Source organism: Festucalex cinctus, chromosome 5 (assembly GCF_051991245.1).
Source record: "Festucalex cinctus isolate MCC-2025b chromosome 5, RoL_Fcin_1.0, whole genome shotgun sequence".
NCBI classification, from domain to species: domain Eukaryota; kingdom Metazoa; phylum Chordata; class Actinopteri; order Syngnathiformes; family Syngnathidae; genus Festucalex; species Festucalex cinctus.
Genome location: NC_135415.1, coordinates 22,206,938 through 22,229,639, shown reverse-complemented (window position 1 = coordinate 22,229,639; position 22,702 = coordinate 22,206,938). Strand labels below are relative to the sequence as shown.

At 39.4% G+C, this 22,702-nt stretch overlaps 1 protein-coding gene across 2 annotated transcripts in view; it reads right to left on the bottom strand.

Moving 5' to 3' along the window:
• efna5b (ephrin-A5b) overlaps positions 1 to 3,484 on the bottom strand; it is a 118,131-nt gene extending 114,647 nt beyond the window's left edge. For both annotated transcript variants that reach the window (XM_077522710.1, XM_077522711.1), the window contains exon 1: positions 2,961 to 3,484. In XM_077522710.1, the coding sequence (XP_077378836.1) occupies positions 2,961 to 3,085 (125 nt within the window). In that variant the 5' untranslated portion in view covers positions 3,086 to 3,484. The remainder of the gene's footprint in view (positions 1 to 2,960) is intronic.
• Between the last annotated feature and the right edge of the window lie 19,218 nt (positions 3,485 to 22,702).

Below are 22,702 nucleotides of genomic sequence, written 5' to 3'. Positions count from 1 at the left end.
CGTTGCAAGCTGAATGAACCCTGTGAGGACGCGTATATTAAGACTTCGCCAAACACTCCTCCACTGGCCACAACGCTAAATGAAGGCAGAAGAGAGGACGAGAAGTGGTTCAATGAAAAAGTGAGGTTAGTAAAGTTGTTTTCAAGCGCTTGGTCTTGAATTGAATTGAATGTTCTTGGAATTGGTAGACAAAGACGGATTGAAGCCAAGCAAACAGCCAGGAAATCCCCTCAGCCTTGATTACCAAACGCTCGCAGTGATGGAAAAGTATGTTGAAGAAATTCAAACTGGCGGCAAAATTTTTTTCACGGATAAAAAGCATAAGCTCCCAAATTGTGCCCGCCCACGTTAGACTTAAACTCTCGAGCAGTTTTGAAATAATTTCTTAAAATCAACTTCTCCTCCTTTTCATTCCCTAGGTTGCGAGATTTACTACTGGTACTAAGTGTGTCTCATATGTTTAATTGTTTATCATCTTAAATATTACTTTATTTCATATTTTCTGTGGCGAAAAATAATTTGTAGAGCACTTGGATGTTGTTTTTAAATGTGCTGGATAAATAGTTCCACTGTGAATGATCACAGTTTGGGTGCTGTCTTTTTGACATATGGTGTAAAATTCTAGTTTACATGGATGTATTTAACAAACCGACATATTTTAAACCAATACTTTAATTTTGAGCTAATTGTGATCACACTGGAAATATAAGTATGCAGCGATTGTGCGGCTTTCTGCCTGGTAATGAAGTTGGAGCATAATATGACACAGGACGTGATACATCCAACTTGGGCAGAATAAATCAGAAACCAAAGAGATTTTGAGACAAACCAAACACATTTAGGGTGATTAATTCCCTCAAGCTAGTCATTTTCCAGCCGGGAGAAACTGCGGTTTTGTCGGCTGGAAAAATGAATGGCGGCTCAACGACTTCTTCTCCACGAGTTAGTCTGAAATGATGTCAGCTTTACACTTTTTAAGTCACCTGCTGCATCATTTAGGACGCCTCGCTTCATTAGATTGGATCTCACTGGACTCCCGGAGAGACGGGATCACTTTTCCGTGCGCTGAGTTGACACCGAAATGGATTGCAATGGGCTCAAGAACAAAAAGCAGGAGCAGTTTTCACCAATTACACACAAAACACGGGTTATATGTTTTTCAGTGGACTGAGCAACAGGACAAGTTTGGTGTGGGAGCAGTAAACATTGCTTAAAGGGAGAGTCAAACAGATTGAGCAAATTTGCATATGGACCAACCAGTATTACCTTTACAAACCTTACAAGATTTAAAAAAAAGAAAGAAAGAAAAGAAAAGAAAAAAGAAACCTGTTTAGTTCCTCGAGGCAAAACGCAGACTTTAAAAGCTCAAGGCTACTCTTAACCTGAGTAACCTCGCACTGTACACATCAAAAAGAAGCAAAACATGAAGCCAGCCTGGTGTAAACTTCTCGTATTCCCCTCCTCTCCGTGTTAGCGACTTTTACTTCAATTTGGTATTATGAGCTGAAAGTGGGAAAACCTGTCAGCACATCTGGAAAAAATCAAGTTAACAGAGCGTCCAGTCGAGTCAAAACTTTCTCACTGAAGAAATAGGAGAAAACAAAATATAGTCCTGTGAAAGGACGTCTATCAACAGCAGGAATCAAGGTCAAAATTATGGTGAGAGAAAAATAAAGTCAATAACGGCAGGTTGGCTGAGCGACCGCAAAGCGTCGTCAAGTATAAGGATATCAACGACAAGATCTACACACACTGTTGGACTTTGTAAACTTGACCACTAAACTGCTCTTAGAAATGACCCTCGTCTTTCCAAACTTCAAGTGAAAATACAGGAAATCTTTTGACAAATGTCCCATATTATAAGTTATAGTGTAGGATGTTGCTTTTTTTCTTTTTTTTTCTTTTTTAACTCAACCAATATTCATTTCCATTCTCAATACAATGCTCTACTGGAAGTGTTTCGACTTAACAAGTCTGAGACAAAGCTGCTCAGTCGGACCCTAGAAAGGGAAACGCCTGACTAAAATGTGCAGCACTGCTGGCTCAATAGAAAAGTAGTCAAGGTCTCTCGTACAAAAATCTTAACTTGTGCCTTCATAGACTGCGAGTTGTTCACATTCTGACTTGAGAAACAATCTGACTGCTGTTTTAAGAATTAGGAAAAACATTTTTTTTTTGTTCTTTGGCCTTTCACAGAGTTATTGTCACAATTCGGGCAGTGGTATTAAAGTGTGCATTAATCCATCACCACCAGTGTCAAAAGACGGCTAAAATCCTGAATATAGTTTTGTTTTTACACAGTAAAAGTTATGAGAAAAGTTATGAAAGTTTGCGGTCCCATGTAAGGACTGTAAAAATCAGGTTTGTGGTTTTGTACTGAGAACTTTTCCGTAGTTTGGTAGCCTAAGTACGCATTAAAAAGATGTATAAACAGTAACTCTACAAAATAATCAAAAATGTTTTTGTTTCTCACTTGTTTTTTTGTGTTTACACAGTTATATTCATTCATTGCATTTAAGAGGGAATAGAAAGCCTTTTTTTTTTTTTATTTAGTTAACTCACCTTCCAGAAAAGTACATTGAAGTAAAAATATCACTTCTTGGTTATTATTTCATAGAGTTTGGCAGAAATAATGATGTAATTAGATTGCTTTTCTGCCGTAAAAAGGTTTAAAAATATATTGTTGAATTTTGTCCCACATTAAAGTTTGGGGTGATGTTTTCATGTTGCTTGTATAAGTGTTAATATCTGGGCAGAGACAAATACTCTGCGTATCTCAGCCTGTAGCAGCTCCTTTTGGTTCGGGTTCTGGTCGCATGGTTAAAACGAAAAACACTTTGGACGTTCGGACTGTCCACGACACAACCTATACTGTGGCCACACTGCAGAGTGATCCACACCCGAAGCCGGACCCGGACCGGTCAGCGAGCCCGAGCGGGGAGGCCGGCGAGGCGACTTACTTGGCGTTGGTCCGGTTCCAGAAGACGGCGTAGCGGTCTGCCACCACTTTGGAACTGGGCTCCTGGCTAAAAACACACATCCACAGCACCAGGCAGACGGCGAGGATCATTTCCACTTGCAGCATCACTACGGCAAAAGTTGGCCACGTATTCCTCCTCGTTGATGTGGCGGCAGGTGAGGGGGTCTCATTCACAACGCTCGCTCGAAACGGGAGCTCGGTTCGGACCGGTCCAATGTGGCGTGTGTCCCTCGGAGCTGGGGATATATGTCCCCCCCCTCCCCTTCTCGCGTTGGATCTTCAGGGGTACGTCAACAAGGTGAATGACGACGAGCGCACCCTTGGGTGCTCGGGGACGAGTCAGTCACACGCACAAAACGAACGAGCGAGAGGGACGGCCACGTCAGAAATCCGTGTAGTCCACACAACTTTTGTCACTTCGCGAAAGGTAAGGGAGGGGAGGGGAGGCGTGAAGACCAGATCAATCAATCCAAATGACAAGTGAGCGACCAAAAAAAAAAAGAAAAAAAAAAAAAAAAAGCGCGGTACCTCCTCTGGTCTGTTCTCGGCGTCCGGCTTGAGTCAAGAGGAGACACTTGTTTTAGGTGCGCATCCCGCCGCGTCCTCCTCATATAGGAGCCATTTTAGCAAAAAAAAAAAAAAAGGAGCGGAAAAGCCACACAAAATGCGTCGAGTCCTACGCGCGCGACTTGCGTGGCTCTTCGTTGTATGTATCCGGGCGTGTGCGTGTACTCGGATGTGTCTTGAGTGTGTGTTGGGGAGCCTCGGGAGAGTGCGCGCAGCGTCCAGCAGCACGAGACGCCGACTGAGCGAGTGGCTTTGCTTTACTGCGCTCCCATTGGCTCGCGTTCCTTGGCCCCGCCCATGATCCCCCCCTCCCTCCCTCCCACACTCCCGACTCTTCCCCACTTCTCCCCATGCACGCTGCTCAAGCCAACTACAGTAATTCAATTACACAGGTACAGTCCATTATTTTATTCGTGTTTTCATTGAGGTTGTACGAGAGATAATAAATAATGAATAAATAAATACATGTCAAAATATTAATCGAAATTAAATAAATCTACCAATTAAATACAAATAATTTTTTAAATCAAGAAATTACAATACATGTAACCAAAATGGACTATTAAAAAATAAGAAAAAAACAGCTCTTGAATTAGATTTAATTCAGTTGTGTTTAGCTCACATAGTTGTATTTTTGGCAGCATAGTGGTCGATAGTGCAGTGATTCACGAACCTGGCAGCCAGCTATAGGGCACATTACATTAGTGTGCCAAGACTGAGAGATCATGACTGTAACAAATTGCCACTTTAAGTAAATTTGAATACAATTATTATTCATTCATTACAAATATATATTGTTCATCTGCCAGCAATAGTGACAGAACAATTTAATGTTCTTCCATTAGATGGCAGAAGTTACAATAAACCTGTGTATCCACCTGTTGCCACTCTACAACAGAATAAGCCTTTGCTCCCCTGCAAGATTTCACACTGTGTAAGTCAGTTTGGGACTAAATCGAGACAAGATCATAATTATTTCACAATTTTTGTTTGGTGCTGATCCATGAGATTTTTATTCAGTAAAATGAGTAAAATTTGGGAAACACTAGTCGAATGAATTTTATACATCATACAGAAGTGGGGTCAACAACGTGATGCCCGCAGGCACCAGGTAGCCCCCAAGGACCGAAATGAGTAGCCTGCAGGCCTGTTCTAAATATAGCTCACCAGTGATGGGGTGTTGTGATTTTACAGGAATGTTTCAGAAGTGATTATTTGAAAATGTAAACACAGTTAAAGCAATACTAGTAGCAAGTCCTAGTATGTATTTCACGGCTCTCGTAGCTGGTTGCAAACAATTTCAAAACACTTCAAAGCTGGGTTCAACTTCTGCCTTTCCTAGGTGGCGCTTGCATAATCTCCTTGTGCTTGCATGGGTTTTCTCCAAGCACTCTAGTTTGCTTCAGCCAGGTAAATTGTCTGTGGGTTTGAATGTGCATGTGAATTTGCATTGTCCATATGTCCCCTATGATTGGCTGACAACCAGTCCAGCTCCAGCTCTCTAGAAAATCCTTTAAAAAATCCCATTATACAACACTTACTGTAACATTACATATTCAATATTATTCAGTCCTTAAAAGAAATTACATTTATTTGGAAAAATGTACATATTTATACATGCTTTCAAAGAATAAGAATAATAATCACTGTTGGTGAAATTAGTCGTGCTGAACTATTAAATTTCAACCTACTGTAACCTTTGCAAATAAACATGATTTGCAGTGGGTGTTGAATAATTTTCAGTTAAACTCTTTTTGTGTTTCTCTATTGTTAAATGAATAACTTTACATCAATCAAAAGTAAACATTGTTATTTTTGCAATGGCAGATCTTTTCCACACAGCTCACAAAATGGATATTATTAGATTAAGTTAAATGTAGTGAGTTATTGAGTTACATGAGTGAAAAGGAATGTAATGCATTTCTGCACCGCTGCAAACTATAACCACATTGTAAATATATCATTATATTATTACCTCCTCGAACATGTCAATCAAAACTGGTTCTCATTATATTTGTAGCGGCAACATTTTTGATCCAGCTGTTTATATTGGATCGATGAGCAAGTGTGCCTAATGTTGTGGCCGGTGAATGTATTATAGTAATTTGTCATCTAGGATTTTCCCTTGCCACACACTCCCAATTTAAATTCAAGCAAAAACTTCAACAGAAAATTTTTTGGAAGTTTAGGCCACAATCTAAAATGTTTAAATGGAAGCAACTAAAAAATTCATGTTCATTATTACAGCTCATTAAAATAACATTGAATAGGCACACTGTAAATAATGTCATTGTAATTCTGCAATGTGAAGGTGTGTGTGTGGTTGGGGAGGGTTCGGGGAATCAGGCATCGCGCCAGCGCCGAGACGCCCCGCAGTGGCGACCAGCTGGGATCGCTGACTCAGCCGGGACCAAATCCAACTTTTGAATCTGCATCTGTCATCGACTTAAATCAAGACCAGCGCTCCCTAACAGAATTTATGAAACTTTAGGAAACGAGCTGCAGCCCTCAATCCCAAACAATGAATACCAGTCACATGAATTCATACTGTATAGATTTGTGGATATACTTCATGTGCAGGAGGTCTACATGTTGTTACATATATTTTACCCAAAATAGAGGCCTGCACTGTTTTTGATCTAATGCTAGTATACTGTTCGTTAGCAATGGAGTCCAAACAAGGTTTTTAGTTATCGATTCTTGTACACCTGGAACTAAAAGATACCAATCAGGAAGCCCGGGCCTTCATTTGGAACTGGAAGATTACCACAGATGAAATTTTGACAATAATTCCCACAGCCTGAACTCACAATAGTCCTCCAATAGTCCCTAGCTCTGGAAAGAGTTCCAACTGGGGAAATGCGCTATAAAACCATGTATACACAATGACAATCCCCACCTTGCGATCAATGTCTGCAAAGGATCAATTATCAGATGTCTCTAAAAGATTATCTTGATTGATTATTCGATGGTGTGAGGATTATTATTATTTTTTTTTTCACTGACCTGCTCAGAAAAGGTTGAATCAAGGAAACTGTGCTTTTCTTGCTTGTTGAAGGCGTTTCACCTTTAATCCCAAATGGGTCTTCAATTCCAAATTCTTTCGAAAGGAGTTTCTGATCACATACCCACACCCAAACTCTAACTCCCTTCTGATCAAATTACTAACTGGGCTTGGTGATGATATCAGATTAACATAAAATAAATATTGTGAGATTACTGTGACAATCGTTGATAGAAATAACTCAAGTATACTACACACTATAAGAGCAGTAAGAACACTCAGGATGTTTTTTTTTTTTTTTTTTTGTGTAGTCTCACATTTAACACACCCGTTACAAATTGGTACATGTGTATAGATTTGGGGAAACAAAACATCCTTGTTTAATTGTTATCCTTGTAAAGTGAAGAAGAAAGAATTTCCACACTTATTGTGTGAGTTTGCACAACAGGTGCCTTCAAAGCTGGACAGGGAGAATGGATGGGGTCAGAGGTGGGCTAATATTTTAAGATAATCCCCTTGACCTCTTCTCTGAGGCCTGTGTAAACTCTGGGGGCATTCTCTCGCTGCTTTCAGCAATAACACACACGTACGCGCACGCACACCGTACACGGGCTTCAATCCACTCACTCCGGTTATACACATTTCTTCAAACATTTTGGCTGCACACACGCACGCACAGGACACTATCAACGAGCAAGGGAAGGAGGGGTGGAGAGGTCGTCCTGGAGGTCATCGAACATAGCTGTTTTCACACCCACTTTACAGCTATGACTACATTCCTCCCCTGCTGTGTTCTCACACGCACACACACATTGATAACAAGCATATTTGACTGACTAGAGGGCAGCACATACGCCACATGCTGCTTTCATTTTCTCTGGCACAGACGGAGTTTTTCTCCTCCCCGCCCTCCTTAACCTGCTGTCACGGTCATAGTGGGCCGCGCTGATTACTTCAACAACGACAGTGGGGAATTTTAACATGGACTATTGGTGATAAAGCAAAGCACTTTTCCCCCTCTTGAATACTTGCAAGGCACACCCAATAAGCTCTAATATAACAGCTGAATCAAAAACTTTATCTTTCTATAGATAATGTTATCAATTTTAATGCTAGACTTAATTTAACCATATGTATTGTTCTGTTTTTTGTCCATTAATTGCTTTATTTTTTTACATCTGAGAGGGCTGTGACGAACCACTGTAAAAACTAACCACCGTAATAAGCATATTGTTAAATGAATACACTGCTCAAAAAATAAAGAGAACACGTCGTCATCACAGTATCACTCCAAGTTGATCACACTTGCGGGATGTCAACCTCTCCTATTTCATCTGCTGCTGTGAAAATGGACAGACACCAGGTGGGAAGGAGAGGCAATTAGCAGTCCAACCTCTATTAAGAAAAGATTTTGTAGGTGGAGGTTTTGCATTTTTCCCTCGCCATTTGTGGTATAGTTTATTTTAAAAGTACTTCTCATAGAGGACTTACAGGTGATTTACATGGGTGAAATTAAACTAAAAAAAAAAGCAGATGCACAAACATATTACATTTAATACAACAAAAATAACATGAAAACAATTTATAATCAATCAGCAATTATTACTGCGATGCCAGCCTAAATAAATATCTTTTAAAATGCTTTTTCAATATGGTTTCAGCAAGAGGTACTGCTCATATGTACATAAGGGTGTGCTAAAAAAAAATTTTTTTAAATCACTTATCGATATGGAGGTGTCAGAATCAATATTTCACATTCATTAATAAATTTCCCAGCCCGTCTCTGAAAGCTGCTCCTTGCTATGCAGTGAGCACACATTTGAACAAGACACAGCCCTGGTGATTAACCGGAAGTGCTGCTAACACCAATAATAATAATAATAATAATAATAATAATAATAATAATAATAATAATAATAATAATAATAATAATAATTAAGGGTTTGAATTGCCTAGTGCCTGACAATTCGATTTGTATCACAATTCATAGGTTACGATTCGATTCAATACCGATTAATCCCGATACGAATTTAAGTCGATTGTTGCGATTTTTTTACTCAAATTTAGAAAATACTATTCAGTTCACTTGTGCATGTACACTGTAAGATTTGTATGAAAAGGTATTATTTATTTATCTGAAACTTCAGTCTTGTAAATTGTGAGCCAATGTATTGAACAAACAGCTTGTAATCTGTTTCATGTTTGAACAGCGTTGAAATAAAATATTAAGGCTTAATGCTCCATTAATATAATAAATATAATATTCTTCCATGCTTATGGTGTGAATCCTAACCCTAAGTGAGACGTTTTGTTGAATATTTTTCCATCAAAAATGGATGTTTAAAAATCGATTCGGCTGCCTATTGAATCCATTTGAGAATTGCGAGCTGTAGTCGATTTTTTTTAACACCCCTAATAATAATAAATATCAGTTGGGTATACATATTTTGTTTTTTATAAAAACATTTGTGAAGTAATGTAAAATATTTGGATACGTATCGCCTTGAAGGCCATGTATCAGATAAAGTGTATCGCGATACGTATCGGATTGTGACCCCTGTATCATGATGTGCATTGTATCGTGAAGTTGTTGGCAATACGCAGCCCAATACGTATAGCAGTGTAGCGTAGTGTAGTGCAGCTTCAAGATAGCTTATCCATACGCACTGAAGGTCAAGTGTCAACTCATCAAGATCATGCCCAGATGATGTGGGGAGTACATACAGGTCTGTGGAGGACATACGCACTACTGAGCCACATTTTGAGTCATGCTGACTTCATATATTGCACTTTTTTCCCTCGTTTTGCAATTTAAAGCTTCTACCGTACTTACTGTAGCATCCACTCTTTTTAAGTGTGTGTGTGTGAAGCAAAGACTACTGCTAGGTAGGAGTGTAAACAAAGCCCATAAAGATTGCATCGTATTTTCACTCGTGGAGGCAGTACTTTACCGGCAAGTTGTCGATTTACACAGCTATCAGAAGCGAACGCTGATAACAAGATTTGCTAACGCTAATCTGTGCTAACACTGCAGCTCTGCTTTCCTTCTGAAATTAACCTCAGTTTTTTATTACCCACTTGGATTTGGCCACCATTCTGGTAATGTATTTTTGATACAAGATAAGTGGCTTCCTCAAGAGTTTTATTTTGATTTATAGGAGTAATTTGGGACAAACTGAGAAATTTCTGGCCTTGAGCCCGGGAGGTCTCCCTTCGTCTCACAGCCAGTCTCACATATTTAGAGTCTTAGGAGGCCCAGAATGAGGGCCGGTTAGCACCTTTTGTTAAAAAGCCGCTATTCTTTTGCCAACAGGACAATTGAAGCCTGTATAATAACACAGGCTCATTAAAAAGATGTGAGAATGTGGCTCGGTTTGTCTGGTGTCAACATGGCAGCTCGGGCAGGCCAGCAGGTGATTAAGGACATAAATGGGGGCGGAATTACAGATGGATGACAAATCAAAGGAGAAATGGGATATGAGAGTGAAGAAATGGAACGAATACAGATGACTCCACACAAAGAGAGGGGTCACTGAATGGTCACTCAGCATTTGGGAGCAATATGTGTCCATCTGTTTCCTCACTCAAGACTCAAAAGCAGATCTAAAAGAAATGCATTGCATCCTTATGCTTCTCTTTCTCTGGCAAATGTCAACATGTTGCATCTCTTCTTGCTCTATAGTTGAGTGTCAGTTAGTCAGGCCCTTTCCACTTGGAGTGGACAATATTTGCTTGCAATGCAGGTTGTCGTCATCTTGAGGTGAAATTCATTCTCTGACTCTTAACATAAAAAATAAAAACTTAAAAGTACAGTGCACATAATTGTGTAAATGTACCCAATACACTTTCTAGTGTGTGTGCATTACAGAGTTACACAGTAGCAGTGGGGTCAAGTAATGTAATAGGAATCAATGTATTGATCGAGTGGAAGTAGCCTTCGGATATAATAAATGTGATGCTGTCTTGTGTGCTTACACAACAAAATTGTTGTATCCTGTAAGCCTATTTTGTGCTTCCGACTGTAAGCACAGATAAGGCTGGTAACATGCATAAAAATGGAAAAATAGGATTTTGTCCTAAGATCACAGCTGTGACGTTTTCATGCCCACTTTAAATTAAATAATAATCAGTAATCTTCATGTGCCGCGACGAGATGGAGATTGTATGACAACCCACTTAACTCATTCACTCCCAGCCATTTTCACTGAAGCAAACCCCCTTTGATCCCTCCTGTTTTGCTGGATTTGGACTGATTTTGATTTGATTCATCAGGTAAAAAAAAAAAAGTATATTTCTATCTGTTTCCATTTTGCAGCAATGAGCATTAGAATATATCTCAGTTTCATCATTATTCACAAATCTTTTTAAAACTGTGGGAAAATAGCTTGTTGCAACATGGCCCTGGTTGATCTCTTATACTCTGATGCCACCTGCTAGCCGTTTTTGTAATAACTACCATTGCTTCAACCGTTCACTTCAGTTCAGAGGCTGCATCAAAGCCTTCTTATGCTCTAGCATAAAAAAAAACAAAAAAAAAACGTATAAATAGGGACACCGGTGATATTTAAAATAGAACGTATTTATACGTCATTGGGAGCAAATGAGTTAATATCATGTCCCACACCAGAATCCCACATTTATCATCTGGTATCAAAGCAGTAGGACTCCAAACATGCCAAACCTAAGCATCCATAGCCAGTATATTCCAAAAGTTGACACAAACATTCCTCATTAAATCAGACCTCATCGGCTTTCTTCCCTGCTCTGTTGCCTCACTTTTCCCTTTCATACTCCTCCTCCCTCTTCAGGATGCACATTAGATTAAATATTTTATTGTCACACTCAATGCACTTAGAGCGTTGGCAAACTAAATCACAGGAAGACAGCATGTCATAGAGGAGACACCTTGGGTTGACTAAGTCGTGGCCGAGCTGGCACAAATCGATGAGCGGGACTAATCGGATGGATCTGCTGGGGCGGGCCCATCCCTGAATCCAAATGATGGACACCAGATGGGGAGCGATGTTGCCATTAGTACAGCATCAGTGCGTGAGTCAGCCGAGTGTATGGACAAGGTCTTCCTAGTCAACGAGGAATACATTTTCAATACTGTCATCCCAGGTCATTACATTCCTAGAATGGAGATGTCTGGCTGGTGTTTGAGCTAGAAAGATGTTTGTGTGGCACAATAAACGTTTGATTTTTAGTAGTGTTGTTCCGATACCGTTTTTTGGCCTCCGATACGATTCCGGTACCCAGCTTTGCAGTATCGGCCGATACCGATACCATAAGTTTTTTTTTTTTTTTTTTTTTTTTTTTACTCAACATGAAAAAGATGTCCTGCCATTGGTTCAGAGCATTCAAGGGCCAATAGGATATCCTAGATCGTCTTATAGTGAACATGTCACTTATCAGTGAATGTCGTGCACGAGCAAGACACAAGATGCTGCATCCAAAATCCTATATTAGCATTGGAATTAATCGTATCAGCATGTTACTTGTTCGTAGTCACCGATACCGATACCACTGTTTTAATGCAGTATCTGCACCTCAGCCGATACCAGTATCGGTATCGGAACAACACTAATTTTCAGTACCATACATTCAAAAGACATCCATGCAATTCCAGTCATGTGACTTAATGTTTTTCATCTAGTATTAAGAAGTTGAAACAGAGAAGCACAATTCCGTCGTTGAAAGATTTTTCCCGGTGGAATGTTGTCTTAGAGATTTGGACAATCCATTAGCTGATAAAGAATTAATAAGAACATTTCTTATTCTTTTGCTGGATAATATCAGTCAACACTGATGTGAAAGCAGCTGTTTTGTATGACCTGCACCCAGTTTGTCAGAAAACCTACAGTAACAGTGTTTGTTTTTCTCTCTCTCATTGGTTCCAAATGAGAAATGTAAAATGAAGAAGCGGCTCACGTCCACATAACACACACTCACACAAACTGACAAACACCACAGAGTGACCCAATTGTCTAAACGTTTATTTGGCTTGTAACTAAAGTGTTTTGATTCCTAAGTTTGATCCACAGTGTTGTGATATTCCATCATACCACCAACTGATTACATCAATATATGTGCATGTGTGTGGATCTGCTAGCTGTACAACAGTACGTATGCACATGAACCCAGTATTGAGAAATGACACTTAGCAAAGGTAGCAACCAAAAGGTAAAATAAAATGCACCAACTATTTATCCAAATTTAATGGCTAGTCAATCTGGTGACTGGTGATTGTGTTATTACTTTAGCTATTGCTAAATGTTATCTTGGTTGACAGTTCAACAGCGCTAAACAAGACAATGCACTCACCATTATCGAACCTTATGTACTCGATCCCATTCGCCTTGCGGCCCCACATTGAAACACATGAAACGATCCAGTCTGACTACATTTTCCATGATTCTTAGACACGGAAGCAGGGAGTAGTTCTAGTTCCGGTGTGACGCAAATGTGAACGTAAAAGTAAAAGGAAGGAATTAAAAAAAAAAAAGCCGTGACATGACCTGTGTAAAAGTGTGACAAAACAATGTGGCTGGCGAAATTCGCCGGGACTCGAGACAGAAGGCTCAAAAGCCGGGACTGTCCCATGAAATCGAGACTGGCATGTTTCATTTTTTTACATCTTGAGGAAAAATAACCTGCATTTCATCTGCCTTCTCATTTGTCCTACCGTCCACAAACATAAATGCACACACATGGTTGTATTCTATTGCTACCAAAAAAAAAAAAAAAAATACTAGTTAGTGCTAGGTTGTTAACTGCTGATGCTTGCTGAGTTGTGATCCCTTGTTTTAACTTGAGGACATAAATGCGTGTCCTTAAAAATGTGCTGTACATCACGGTGTTGCACAGTAAACACTACAATGTAATCATGTTTTAAAACATATTGTTCCACTCCACTGAGGAAAGTTGGATGAAAGAAATTACCCAGTTTTGTCCTTTACTCTAAAACAGAAAAGTCCAGCATGGTCTCATTACCAGCACCTGAAGAGGCACAAATGACAAATCACAGTATGTGATAAATAAAGGTGACACTGTGAAAATCCCCTGGCTGGTACCTATCTCATCATTATGAGCGCATTATGAGAGCATTATGAATGAATGTAATAAAAGTGAATTAAGGCAGGACACCGCTGATACAGATATTATGAGCGCGTTGCACCTTCCCTATCATGACTTCTGCGATGAGGGCCTCAATTTGTAGAGGCCATCCTCAACTGAGAGTGATACTTACTGCACATGCAATCATGGGCAAAAAAAAGCTGGAACGAGAGAGGGGTGGGCAAATATCAAGTCCTCTTTGATGCGCTACTCTTTCATTATAGCAATGAATGTACATTCAGTTCTGCTTGCTCAAGTCTCAATTTGAAACCCCGCTACGAAATTGATGCTTCACTGTCTTTTTACGGCTCTGCTGTAGAAAGAAATTATAGATCCGCAGTCCGGGGACAAAGCTAATAGCCAAATTGCTCAAAGCAAAGTGGCACAGAAATAGCAGCATGAGTCTGTTCAAGCTAGAGAACATTTATCTCTTATTAATACTACTTGATTATCTGTTCAAACTCTACTTTCTTAGCTTCCCTGTCATTGCTCTATTGGAGAGGCCGCCATTGAGAAGCTCAAGTCTGCATCATTTATGAGGCCACAATAGCATTAGCGAATGCCTAGCCTGCTAATTGGCACCTCAAAGTTATTACAAAGTTTTCCAACGGTCCCATATCTCATTCTGTGCATAAAAAAAATTATCAGAAAGAAGATGAAATTCACATCATTTTGTGCAAGCTACAATGTCAAACAATGACAATTGTGATTGCTATGGAGACGACACTGACAGGCTGCCGACAGAAATTTCCCTTGTGGTATTTGAGATACTCTCAAAAAGTGAACATTTTCATAAATCTAATGAAAGTGTATTTGTGACAGGGTTATTAATTTTGGAATTTTCATTTTAGTTTAGTTTTTATTTCGTTTTGAGTATTTATTTTTTATTTTTTTGGTTAGTTTTAATTAGTTTTCAGGGTTAGTTTTTATTAGTTTTAGTTATTTAAAAAATGCTTAGTTTAGTTCGTTTTAATTAGTTTCAGTATTAGTTTTCGTTTGAAAAAAAAAGTGTATTATGTGTGTGCAACATTTAAAAACACCATGATAAATTGAAAAAAGTAACGCATTTCTTACCTAGCGTTGTATTTCGGGTAAGTTAAATGAAAAAGCAGGTGAGCCGAGCCATTGGAGGCAAAAGTCAAGCTTTGTCATGTAAATTAAACTCCTAAGTCAAAGCACCAGTATATTTCTATTTACACAATTTCCTATATGCATCCTGAATGTGTTCAGTAGCGTACTAGCTTCCACTGAATTAGCATACGTCCCAGACATGTAATTGTCTAAAATAAATCTTGTTTCTCAACTGACCTCACAGTGACTAATTGCTCCAAATATTCTTCAATTGCAAGAGATCGTTATCTTTCCCAATTCTTAATTTGTCGTTCTCCGTTGAAGGATTGAGTAGGGGAGTTATGACTTTACTTTTCAGGAGCGACGCCCTTCACGCCCGCAATGTGATGTCATTAATTCTCTCCCGTCCAATGACGTGATGCACGGAAAACGTGAGATCAATCACAATGATTTTCAGATAACCTGCAGAACATTGACGAATGACTACGGCAGCACCTCCCTCAACTCATGAATCAGAGTAAGTAATAACACAATATCAGATATAATCCTGACAAAAGCCTTGAAATAATGCGACTGATACTACCTGCGAAGAGAACACCCTTGTCCTGACTTACCTGAAGGATTTGCAAAGGCATCTAAACTTTGAGGAGTTTTAAAGATATTTCAACTTTCACCGGAAAGATATTTTTGATTCTACCTGAACGTCCTGAATTCCCAACACATTTAAGATGATATCCATTCTTAACTCTCCTTCCGGAGATTTTATTTTTGATGAGTGTGTAACTAGATCTTAGAAGGCTGTGAGGTGAAGTGTCCGCAAGCTGTCCTGCTTTTGACATTGGTGCAAGACGCAATTTTAGAGGGACAAAAAAAGAAGAAGTCTTTTTTGCTTCCAGGATTTGTGTTTTCTGAAGGGGTCGCATTGTTTTAGCTCTCTTGGATTTGCTACTAGTATTGGAGAAAAAAAAAATTGTAAATGCATTGCACACAAATCTCTACATTAACAAAAACAAAACAATAATGTCCCTTTTTCACTGCTCCACTATTCAGTTCTATTTGCCTTGGTTTTCCACTTCAGAGGGATACTGTAAAGCCAGGCTGTCATGAATGCATTCAAAACAACGGGGAACAGCGGCCTCCTCTCTTTTTTGCTCACTATGAGGCTGTTGCCCACAGCAAGGAGACCCATTTTGGTGGGGAAAATAAAAATGACCACTGCAGCAGAGCGCAACCTGTGGAGTCAAAGTCTGCAGTGTCTCCAGCTAAGGCACAACATGCTAGCATACGTGTTTATTTTTTTGCTAAGCTTTATTATCATTAGCTATTCATGATTGCTGCACCTGTTTTTAGCCTGTTATGAACCTTTTACTCAACATGTGCCATGATCTAGAGTCTGGTTGGCATTGATAATGAGAATCTGTTCTCAATTTCCATAAATAGATAGATAGATAGATAGATAGATAGATAGATAGATAGATAGATAGATAGATAGATAGATAGATAGATAGATAGATAGATAGATAGATAGATAAACAAATTCATAGGAGGTACAAAGCTGCTTTTTAAGCATTTTTTTTTTTTTTTACATCAACTGAACAGATTTTGGCCAGCGCTCATTTATCTTTGAACATCGGCCAAAGTTTCGAGTAGATTTTGCCCTGGGGCTCGAAAGCTTGATTAGATTTCAATGTGGACTCTGTCAAGTTGGGATTTGGCATGGTTTGAGATATTTTGGATGTGTGATGAGTGAAGCATATAAAGACAACGTTCATGTTACAAAATGTGCGACGTGGATGTCAATGTTGCACATTCCATCACCTGTGAGCCGGTAGGCCAGCAGAACTCCAAAGACATTCTCAGAATCACTGTTTTGACTAATACCATCTTGTCAGTGCCATGTATCACTGCAGTTCAGGATATTGGAGCAATTACCTTCATAGAGCATCCCCTAGGAGCACAGGGGTCATCTGAGTCCAATTCATCTGTGAGACCCAGTCAAACAGACCCTAACAAAGGCAACGCCATCATAATTACTGGTGGCATTTGCCGACAGAGAGGCCAAACAGGTCTGGCCTCACCTCCGCTGGTGTGTTTTAACATCAAGACAAAGAACAGAAGACGACACCTAGCAGATAGCGAGTGGCTTCTCACTCATCTCAAACAGATGTGTCACAACACAGCCACATGCATTATCCACATTCCCTCAACACAGACGTTGAATTAGTCTGTTGTTCCAGATCTTAAAGTTCAGGCAATCTTGTCATATTAAGAGATGACTTGGGAAGTCGGAAATGAGCCACTCCGAGCTTTCAAGGTCAAACCTCAAAGTGTTTCAGTCAAATGTAAACAAAAGACATGGCTGACAACTACATGAACGAAACTAGGCTAGAGTTTTGAATGCAACTGAGTTCCTACCTGTTAAATTTAAAATAAAAGTAAGCAAACCAAATGCAACTCTTTGTGATCGGTGTTTAAAAAAGGTGATTCGAGGGTGGTAACTCCCGCGACAACCAACAATTGCCACAGATTCCTTTAATTACTGAGCCTTGGGGGGGTATTCGAGGGTGACAGTGCAACGCTGCTCTATGGGTTTGAATATGTACCCCCTGCCTCATCAAACTGCAGTAAGAATGTGTTTGTGAATGCTCTCTGCTGTAGATGCTAATGAGCTAATGAGCTTGGTGTTGTTGTTAGCCTTGTCTTGCTCAGCATGAGCTCCAATTGTATTTCCATGGCGAGCAAACTGGATGAACATGTAGTTACTGTCGACCACAGAAGAAAATTAGATATTTAGGACTGAGCATCATCATGTAGTGTTTTTTAGACATTACTGTAGTCTGACTTGTTTCAACTGTGAGTGACCCCACACATGATGAGGAAAAACATGGTGTTACTGCTCTTAGGGTGTAGTTTAAGATGACCAACACAGCACAGCACACAAATATCTCCACTGTTGCGTCAATCCTGAGTCTCCTTCCCCCCAAATCAGATGTCTGTTGTAGTACCAAAATTGACCTGTGAGAGACAGCATGGTGCCACAGGGTATCCTCCAGACTGCCAGAAAATACAAAGAAGAAAGAGCAGCAGTAAAAGAAAAAAAATAGAAGAAGCTAGGCTAACACTTAGCTTATGGATGTCAACTCTTTTCGTTGTCATGTTTTATAGCATAACATTTTTTTTCTTTTTTTCTTTTTCTTTTTTATGTCCAAGAAACTATAGGTCACTTCCTTAAACCCTAATCATTCCTAACTCAGCTAACTCGGTCTAAATGGTAGCGCAATCATTTTTCAAGCAGACAAGTGTGGAAAAAAACCCTCTTAACCTAGTTCATGCCACAACAACCTTATAGCATTCTTTGATAATCGGATTGTTCATATTTTTTTATTTGATCAGAAGATGCTAAGTGTGTATCCTGATTTTTATTTTTTTTAAATTTTTTATTGCACACAGATTGAGACTAAGTAAAACTAATTAGGGATCTTTCTTTCTTTCTTTCTTTCTTTCTTTCTTTCTTTCTTTCTTTCTTTCTTTCTTTCTTTCTTTCTTTCTTTCTTTCCTTTCTTCCTTGTACAACATGTTCAAGATAGACAATGGTCAATGCAACACAGATTGTGTAACTTCTATCACAATGTGTTTATTGTGATAAAGTATGTATGGTAAGTTAGATGTAAATGTAATGAAACACTGCTGGTAAAGGTGCCTGCAAAACTTGAAACGTGCTTGAAAAACACAAGAATTTGAACTTGGTTAAGGTGTATGAACCCTAGAAATCAAGACCAAAACGAATTACGTTCCATATGACGCACGTAGCAAACATCTCCATGTAGTCATTGCAAGAGCAAATCGCTTTTTTGGAAGCCTATCAGCCTGTAGGAAGAAACCTCAGCACTCTAAATATACGTTGTGCAAAGAAAACCTCGCATCTCCCATTTCTGTGGCGCGCGTCACATTCAAGCAGCGGTAAAAGAAAACACATTTGCCTACATGTCAATCAAAGTCACATCAGAAGGAATTGCTGGGAAGAAAGGAGACGGTGAATCTTTTTTGAAGATAAACGAGCACAAACGTGTCCTGATTTGCTTACTGTCAACCACTCAGGAAATACACTGCACGCTTCCTTCCGCTCTCACCTGTAGTGGCATCTTGGCGGCTTCCTCCTTCCCCGTATCTGGCCGCCTCTCTCATGCTTTCTTGCCTCAGGCGAGACATGTGACCTCCTGACATGGGAGAGGCAGGAACATACGCAACAATGACAGCTTTCCGATGGATTTGCGCACCAGCACAGGCCTTGGGGGCACATGTGTGGGGAGAGAAGAGGAGATGCAGTGAGATGGACAAAGACAGGATCGTGGTCCAAGACTGGAAATGTGACAACGTGTCATGTAAAAACTGATATGGATTACAAGCATCGGTCCGTACTAATTACTAATAATATGATTGTAATGTATTATATGAACTGATTGCATTTAATATCAAGTATTGTATTGCTGGCGACAGGCCAAAATCTCCTAAAAATACAATTTGGCAATTTTTAAAAATTTATACTTTTGGTCAGTCCACACATACGGGTGTCTTATTGAGCAATCGAAAGTGTTCATAATGGCGCGTTCTCTTTGTTGACACAACTAAAAAAAAAAAAAAAATGTCGTTTTTGGGGTCTCCTAATAAGTGACGATTTTGGAGGTACAAGGCCTGACACCAGTGGTATGCTTTTTGTATCTCACCACCATGTATATATATATATATATATATATATATATATATATATATATATATATATATATATAAAAGTAGAATTAAAACAAATGTTATTTTTTTTCAGTTCACATTAGGAACAGAAATGTGATTTTTTTTTTTTATGCTAACTTGAGACAAATACATACAAATAAAATAATTTTTTATTGTTCTCGTCTTCATTAGGGTCATCTATCAACTGACTGGGGTGGAAGGACAAGTGCCCACCCATCAAGTAAGTGGAGATGTTAGCCTCTTGGCTATCTGTGGCAAATTTATAGTGACAGTTATGAATGTACACTATCCCTCTTAGAGAGTAAAAAAGATGTTAAAAGGCTTTAATTGACCAAAAAGGAACTATTTATTTTCGTTACACCAACAGGTCTGTTGCCATGTCTCGTTTCACTGCATAAAAATGTACACATTTTCATTCTTGGTGGTTGCTAATCCCCGAGCTCCAACAATATCTATTACAATCGCTAATCGCTTGTTTTACACATTGTCAGTTCCTCATTCTCTATTCCCACGCAGACCAGCTGTGAGCGAACAAGAAATTTATAGCCCGTTCCTCTTGTTGCTTTTACAAAATGAAGTGGAATCAGATGGGAATTCTTTTCCTGGAGTTTTGAGAGTGGTCGCTGTGCGACCGGTCTTTTCATGAGTGTTGTACTCGGTTTGGATAGTGGGAACATGCATATGAATACGATATAGAACTTGTGGTAACTAAATTTATTTTCTGTTTTAATCCAAGTACATGTTTAGTTTGTGATGTAGAAACAAAATCTTGTTCCCTGTGCAGCTCCACCATCCATCCATCCATCCATCCATCCATCCATCCATCCATCCATCCATCCATCCATCCATCCATCCATCCATCCACCCGACCGACCGACCGACCGCCCAGCCCGCCCGTCCGTCCGTCCGTCCGTCCATCCATTCTTCCATCCATCCATCCAGCCACCCAACTGCCCGCCCGCCCGCCCGTCCGTCCGTCCGTCCATCCATCCATCCATCCATCCATCCATCCATCCATCCATCCATCCACCCGACCGACCGACCGACCGACCGTCCGTCCGTCCGTCCATCCATCCATCCATCCATCCATCCATCCATCCATCCATCCATCCATCCATCCATCCATCCACCCATGCATCCATCCATCCATCCACCCATCCATCCGCAGCCTATCCCGAAAAACGGATTGCAGGCCATTTAGTCACAAGAAATTCAACTGTGTTATTGTCTACAATAGCAATGTGCCCACATTCAGATCATCATTAAAAATCGCATGATAGAGATCAAACGTGTTTTTGCAAACATTTGGTGTGCAGCTTCAGTATGACTGAAGACATATTGTTCAAGTTGAATTGTCCTTTTGATCACAAGATCTGCCTCGTTTTTAAACATCATAAAGTGGTATGATTTTCCTCATAAAAGCTGTTGTTGCTATGCAAGTCACACCAGGAAAAGATATTTTAGGCTTCAGTACTTTCTACATTTTGTTTATGACAACAAACTATACGGTAAGCAATTAAGACCTTTCTAAAACGGGAGTTGAACTATTGAAAATGATCAACAGGGATGTGTGATGTCTGTACATTAATCGCTGTATGTGCCCGTTTCTTTATTATTGTAATTTGTATTATATGTCGTCTACTTCTGGCACACCTGCTATAAGCAGAATGCAAGAGGGCTGCATCCTTATCACAGTGCCATGGATGAATAGGAGAGGACAGATTGAGGGTGGCTTGACCGCTATGGGATAAATGAGGGCCAGAGAGGTCATTGTTTTGGCAGGCAACAAATAATGGTAAAATGTTAAAACAATGAGCAAGTGTAGGAGGGTTAGTAATTAAAATGTATGACAGGATGTGATTTCAGTGCTGAAAATGTCATTAAAAAAAAGACTGTTCACATTTTTTTTTTTTTTTTTTTTTACAATGCCATTGTGTAGCATCTGGTGATGTTTTTTTCATACTTGGATGTGTAAAGGACGGCACAAAGTCTCGTGGTAAGCACATCTTCCAATGAATGGATTGTATTGGGGCTAATAATATTATTGTTAATGAAAACTAACGACATTACTAACATTGGGGAAAAAAGACATTTAAGAAATGAAATAAAAATGAGAGTGCTTTTAAGAAATTATAACAAAGAGAAACTAGACACTCATTACATTTTACATTCATAAAATAACTCACTAATTTGAATTACAGCAAAAATGTCCTTTGTTTTGTTCTTCTCTGTTGTCAATGAAAAACATGCAGTGCCTGAGCTTTCTGTGTCCATTTTAAATGTATTTATTTGGTACTACTTTACAGCCATACAGAAGATGGAAGGACAAAATGCCATTCGGGAATTAGACTATACTTTACTTTATTACACAATATTTCGTTAATTTTTTTTTAATATTGCATTTGACAAATAATCCATATATACTGCAGATATAAAAATCTAAAACTCCTGAACATGATCAGTGTCTTCACATAGATCAACATTTCAATAACATATAATTAATTTTTGCACAAATAAAAACCCAAAAAGTAGCTCTTGATTTCAAAATGAGTTCTGTGCTGCATTTTACCGTATATAGCACATATGAGTTCTTCCATTAAAAGCAGATGGTCTTATTAACGTCACGATTTCTGCTTATTACTGCTTATTTTGAGATTGTTGAAGTTTCCGCACACCTGTTGGGTGGAAGAGGTATATTGTCTGCATGGGAAGCACAGAAGCTGCAGGAGCAGACAGATCACATCTCTCGTCTCAGTGGTGCCAAAGGCGAGCCATTAATTGAGAAAAGCGATGGAGGAATTGTCCCAGCTGGTGGTACAACCTACACACATGAATGCATAGTGCACACACCCACATAGAGTCTGCAAGTTAATAGCAAACACAAATTATTTTCATTAGCGTTATGTACTGCAAATAATGTTGAGCTATTAATAATGTTGACTAGGGTCATGCAAGGGTTATGCTTACTGTTGTGACTAGGGTCATGTAAGGCTTATGTTTACTGTCATGACTAGGGTCATGCAAGGGTTATGCTTACTGTTATGACTAGGGTCATGCAAGGGTTATGTTTACTGTCATGACTAGGGTCATGCAAGGGTTATGCTTACTGTCGTGACTAGGGTCATGTAAGGCTTATGTTTACTGTCATGACTAGGGTCATGCAAGGGTTACGCTTACTGTCGTGACTAGGGTCATGTAAGGCTTATGTTTACTGT